This window comes from Dioscorea cayenensis, chromosome 4 (genome assembly GCF_009730915.1).
Source record: "Dioscorea cayenensis subsp. rotundata cultivar TDr96_F1 chromosome 4, TDr96_F1_v2_PseudoChromosome.rev07_lg8_w22 25.fasta, whole genome shotgun sequence".
Classification (NCBI taxonomy): domain Eukaryota; kingdom Viridiplantae; phylum Streptophyta; class Magnoliopsida; order Dioscoreales; family Dioscoreaceae; genus Dioscorea; species Dioscorea cayenensis.
In genome coordinates, this window is record NC_052474.1 from 11,401,962 (window position 1) to 11,405,266 (window position 3,305).

General features: G+C 39.0%; 1 protein-coding gene across 1 annotated transcript; it reads left to right on the forward strand.

Annotated features, from left to right (window-relative positions):
• Positions 1–1,111: 1,111 nt before the first annotated feature.
• LOC120258692 lies at positions 1,112–1,693 on the forward strand. Its single transcript, XM_039266140.1, has one exon. It carries the CDS (start codon positions 1,112–1,114, stop codon positions 1,691–1,693), a length of 582 nt encoding a protein of 193 aa, XP_039122074.1.
• The last annotated feature ends 1,612 nt before the right edge of the window (positions 1,694–3,305 follow it).

Sequence of the window (3,305 nt, forward strand, 5' to 3'; positions counted from 1 at the left end):
CACTTGGGGTTCAACCAGAACACTCGTCAACTAATAGATTTAGTAGCAGGAGGATCACTTGGCAGTAAGACCCTAGAGTCAGTTAAGCAATTGATAGAGGAGATCACCATGAACAACTATTAGTGGAATTTTTAGGGAAAGTCAGTTACAAAGCCCACTAGGATTCTGGAGGTTAGTGAGGTTATAGCATTGGCCACCCATGTTGAGGCTTTGAGCAGAAAGATTGATGGCTTATCATTCTTGAAGCCCGTTGCAGTTATGTCATGTGATGTGTGGGGGAGGACACACATTTATAGATTGCCCGATAGTAGGAGCATTGCATGGTCCCACTAAACAGGTTGATTTTGTTAGTAGTGCCCTCTGACCTCAATGGAACCCCTATAGTAACACATACAATCCAAGGTGGAGGAATCACCCTAACTTCTCTTGGAGTAATCAATGGCAATAGCAGAAGCCTCCCCCCGAATTTCGCTTTCATCCTCAATTCAACTTGAAGCATACACTTAAGGACGTCTTAACTCGGTTTATATAGACAACGGACACCAAATTATAGTAGTCAGATTGAAGGTTTTAGAGCATAAAGTCTACCATGAGGAATTAGTAGGCATTTCTCCAGAACTTGGAGAACTAGGTTGGTCAGATTGTGAAGTTATTGTCCAAAGACCATATGGCAGTTTACTGAGCAACACTGAGGTTAATCCTCAAGAGCATCTTAAGGCTATCACCCTAAAGAGTGGTAAGGAAGTCAAAATAAGGAATGAGATGGTAATGGAGAAAGAAAAAGAGTTAGTAGTTGAAGCTCTTAAAGAACTATAGAAAAAGGGAAGAGCTACTTCAAATTTAGAGAAGAGTGTACCACAACCAGTGAAGAAGTATGTTTCCATGACTTCCATATCCCTCCTGACTGAAGAGTGATTGCATTGATGAACAATTCAAGAGATTCTTGGATTTTCTCAAATAGTTACATACTAATGTGCCATTTGCAGAAGCTTTATTTCAAATGCCAAAATATGTGAAGTTCCTCAAAGACCTATTGACGAACATATAGAAATTTGAGGAGGTTTCGATGGTCACATTGAGTGAGGGGAGCTCAACACTTTTGTAGAATCGGATGTCGAGGAAAATGAAAGATCCAGGTAGTTTTACTATTCCTTGTAACATTAGTGAATTGGTGAATGGGAAAGCCATAGTGGACCTAGGAGTTAGCATTAACATCATGCCATTTACCATGTTTAGAAAACTAGGACTTAGTGATCTCAAGCCTACTAGGATGATACTACAATTAGCGGATAGGTTAATTAGTCATCCTAGGGGTATCATAAAGGACATCTTGGTAAAAGTTGACAAATTTATCTTTCTGGTAGATGTTGTTATTTTACACATTGATGAGGATGTTGATGTGCCACTCATCTTAGGTCTGCCATTTCTAGCCACTTCCCAAGTCCTTTTTGATATTAGCAATGGTAGAATGGTTCTTGGAGTTGGGGATGAGAAAGTTGTTTTTGCTTTATCTGATGCCATGAAACATTCTCTTGCTTTTGATGACACTTGCTATTTTATGGATATGACTGAATCTATTTTTGATGATTTTGTGAAGGACATGCTACATAAGGAGCCTTTAAAGGAGTTATTTGATGACCCTCAAGACAAGGAGACACCCCTTTTGCTTACAACACATAAAGTTGAGGAATGAACTCAAAAGTAGCATTGGAAGGTAGTCACTCCACCAAAGAAAGGCAAGGTAGTCACCCTCTTTGCTTCCTATTTTCTTTGATTTCACACTTGAGCACAATGTCAGAGACATTCATGTTGGGGTCGAGGATTATTCCTATTTAGAACTTCCTTAACATGTACACAGCAGGTAGATCAAGCTAGTGACATAAAACAAGTGTTTCTTAGGAGGCAACCCAATGTTTTCCTATTTTTTTGTCTTATCTTGCTTTTAGTTATTAGTTTTGTATTTTTGCAAGTTAGTAATAACATGCTTGGCTTGTCATTGTTTTTCACGAGTTGGTTGGTTATAGTGCTAGCCACTCATTTTTGTGTTCAGTAGGTCACATTTGTATTTTGTCATACTTGTTAGAACAAGGGAAACTCTGCTCAAAGTTCAGGATAGGTTATAGGCTACTTACGCCAGTAAGCTCGACTGTAATGCCCCGATAGAGAGGTTTACGGGCATCCTTACACCTACACGGGGATCTAGAGAGCCTTATGAGTGCACTTACGATCCGTAAGTCTTGAAGAGCATAGTTCAGATGTAGCTTATGGGTAACTTACACCCATAAGGTAAGTTATAAGGGTCATTCAGAGCACTTTACTAATAGACCAAGCTACCCTTATGGGCCAACTTATGGCTATAAGACGACCGTAAGGGCAATTTAGAGAGCCTTATGACCCATTTCACTAAGTCCCTTATGGCCCATAACCGAGTACTTATGGCCTGGGTTCCTTATGGACCCTTTAAGCCTGTAAGTCAGACCATAAAAGTAATTCAAATAACTTTACGGGCTATAGTGTAAAGTTTCTTATGACTGTAGCCTAGGTTGTAAATGAGATGTAACTCTTATGGGGTAGGCCTTACGTCAGTAAGTACCCCGTAATGTTCAGACAGAGACTCTTACGGTTAAGGCTTATGCTCGTAAGTCACACGTATACATCTAGGGTTTAAACACCACAGATCATTTTTAAAATCATTTAAAACCATTTTATACTATTCCTTATCATTGGTGACCCCATCTTCTTTCCATTTCCTTTCCCCTGCATTTTATTTTCATCTCTGAGCATTCTCAACCATGATTAGACTGATCAATTTGTTGTTTTTCTCTGCTTGATTGAAGGTATATTGTTCCCCTCAATTTTCATAGTTAAACTTCAATTTAATTGGTTGAAATGGTTACTTGTATGTTTATTAAGTCATTTCTGTAACTTGAATGCCATGGTTGTAAACTTTTTGAGTTTTAATGAATAGGAGGGATCCTTAGGGCCTGGGCTCAAGGCTTATAGTCATAAGGCTTGCTGAAAAGGTAGGTTCTCCCGAGGCTTACGACCAAAAGTCTTACTGATAAGTGCTTGTGTGATAAGAATGCGAAGTTTTCTTTCCTTATGATGAGCATTATTTTTATCAGGTTTTAACACTAATATGTGTGTATTTATGTTACTTTCATGCATATAGGGTCGTGAAGCCGAATCTTAGAGAAAGAAGCCAATGTAGATCGTGAGTGCACCATTTGGAGAAAATCTTGAGAAGGTTCAAAGGTGAAGACATAAGTCGGGTTCAAAATGCTAGAATGTGTGCCAACCTCCTT